Raw genomic sequence first — 2,500 nt, 5'->3', positions numbered from 1 at the left:
GATCCGGCTGACTACATCATGTGTTGTGGACGTGTTCAGGCGCAGGTCCTCCATCTGATCTGGAGACGGCCCGGATCCGGCTGACTACATCATGGGTTGTGGACGTGTTCAGGCGCAGGTCCTCCATCTGATCTGGAGACGGCCCGGATCCGGCTGACTACATCATGGGTTGTGGACGTGTTCAGGCGCAGGTCCTCCATCTGATCTGGAGACGGCCCGGATCCGGCTGACTACATCATGGGTTGTGGACGTGTTCAGGCGCAGGTCCTCCATCTGATCTGGATACGGCCCGGATCCGGCTGACTACATCATGTGTTGTGGTCATGTTCAGGTGCAGGTCCTCCATCTGATCTGGAGACGGCCCGGATCCGGCTGACTACAGTAAACCTCGGAATAAACCGAAAGAATAACATTAGCATAGATGCCATTCTTCTTATGATGTAACGAGTACAACGGGTGTTATATGAAGTGCTTTGTAAGTAATCAGCAATATTGTAAAATGTATACGATGTTTAATAGGGAGCCAGTGCAGTGTTGACAGAACAGGGCTAATATGGTCATACTTCCTGGTTCTGGTAAGAACTCTGCGTTTTGAACCAGCTGTAGTTTGTTTATTAAGCGTGCAGGGCAACCACCCAGTAGAGCATTACAGTAATCTAGCCTTGATGCTAACTAACTGTTCCACATTTATCAATGAGAAATTATGACGTCATTTAGATATATTTTTAAGATGGAAGAATGCGGTTTTACAGATACTAGAAATGTGACTTTCAAATGAAAGATTGGCATCAAAGAGTGTGTGTGTGTGTGTGTGTGTGTGTGTCTGTTTCACAGGGTCGCAAGAAAGGAGGAGACGACACCTACACGGTAAGAGCTTCATCACAACAGGAAGGAAGTTTATTAGCAGCGCGTGAGAATAATGAAGCTGAAGCTCATCGTTCACCACAGACGCTCAAAACTCAGCGTTACAGGAGACGCTTCTTCTTCTGAACCACTGACGCGCTGAACTAAACGTTACAGGAGACGCTTCTCTTCTGAACCACTGACACGCTGAACTAAACTGTGCACTAATATTATATAATATACAGAGAGTTTCAAAATCATGCAGATTTGGTCTTAATAATTAATACAATATAATATAATATTACACAGTTTCAAAGTGCTGCAGATTTGACATAATTTATTACCATTATAATATAATATAATACACTTGTCAATTTATTTAATATTTATTTCATATCAGTTTCCGGAAATCACACGAAAACTTTGACATTTGCCTGAAAAAAATCAAACCTTTATTTGATTGTGTTTCACTTTATTTGAGTGTCTTTGTTACAGTGAAATGAAACACTGACGTTCTGAGTGACAGAAATGAACTACATTCTCCATCTATAGTCTTATTACGGGCTTATGTTATTATGCTGTTATTACTATAGTAACACATGTAACGTGTAATAAGGACACTGTAAAATAAAGTGTTGCCGTTTGTTTATAATTCAAATGATGATGATGATGATGATGATGATGATGATGGTGATGATGGTTTGTTTCAGCCTCTGAGCAGGAAGACAGACGACACGTATCGTGAGATCGAACCCCGAGGAGACGTGAGTGTGTTACTCTGATCTGGTGTTGATTAGTGTGTGTGTGATTTGAGTAGAGACTGATGTGTGTTGTGTTGATTAGTGTGTGTGTGTGTGAGTAGAGACTGATGTGTGTTGTGTTGATTAGTGTGTGTGTGAGTAGAGACTGATGTGTGTTGTGTTGATTAGTGTGTGTGTGATTTGAGTAGAGACTGATGTGTGTTGTGTTGATTAGTGTGTGTGTGTGTGATGTGAGTAGAGACTGATGTGTGTTGTGTTGATTAGTGTGTGTGTGTGTGATTTGAGTAGAGACTGATGTGTGTTGTGTTGATTAGTGTGTGTGTGTGTGATTTGAGTAGAGACTGATGTGTGTTGTGTTGTTGTCGTCCACAGCGCCGTCGGGATCAGGTTTATCAGGTCAGAAGTGTTTCAGATCTCAGAATAAAGTGCATGATATGCTTTGATCTGTTCAGAAGTGTGTTTTCTCACAGAGTGTGTGTTTGTTTCAGGGTCTGAGCTCCGTCACTAAAGACACGTATGACTCTCTGCACATGCAGCAGATTAACCCGCCGCCTCGTTAGAAGCTCGTCAAACCCTCGTCAGACCCTCGTCAGGCCACAGTCCATTCCTGAATCCGTTCCGGAGTTCATTCCCAAGTCCATTCCTTAGTTTATTCCTCAGTCCACTCCGATCCGGTTCCAGAATCCGTTCCTGAGTCCATTCCCCAGTCCGTTCCGGTCCGGTTCTAGGCCTTCTTCCCCTCCTAAAGGCCCCAGTCACGTGATTATTGTGTTTTTACAGTAACTGTTTCTCCGCTTCATGAATGATAGACTTTCATAATGAGCTCAGAGTTTGCATGTCGTACATGTCCAGTAGCGTCACATTCAGAAGAATCGGTATCACTTTACATTAGTTAA

The 2,500-nt window shown here is 43.0% G+C and overlaps 1 protein-coding gene across 1 annotated transcript in view; it reads left to right on the top strand.

The window, feature by feature from the left end:
* Positions 1 to 2,500, top strand: part of cd247 (CD247 molecule) — a 16,595-nt gene that overhangs the window by 13,297 nt on the left and 798 nt on the right. Inside the window, exons 5-8 of the mRNA XM_082163976.1 lie at positions 835 to 867; positions 1,554 to 1,607; positions 1,977 to 2,000; positions 2,093 to 2,500. The exon at positions 2,093 to 2,500 is cut by the window's right edge and continues 798 nt beyond it. Of these exons, the coding sequence (XP_082020102.1) occupies positions 835 to 867; positions 1,554 to 1,607; positions 1,977 to 2,000; positions 2,093 to 2,164 (183 nt within the window). The 3' untranslated portion in view covers positions 2,165 to 2,500. The remainder of the gene's footprint in view (positions 1 to 834; positions 868 to 1,553; positions 1,608 to 1,976; positions 2,001 to 2,092) is intronic.

The sequence above is a fragment of the Leuciscus leuciscus genome (assembly GCF_965113295.1).
Source record: "Leuciscus leuciscus genome assembly, chromosome: 3".
NCBI lineage: Eukaryota > Metazoa > Chordata > Actinopteri > Cypriniformes > Leuciscidae > Leuciscus > Leuciscus leuciscus.
Note: the sequence above shows the minus strand (reverse complement) of the source record. Positions and strands in the feature narration are given on the sequence as shown.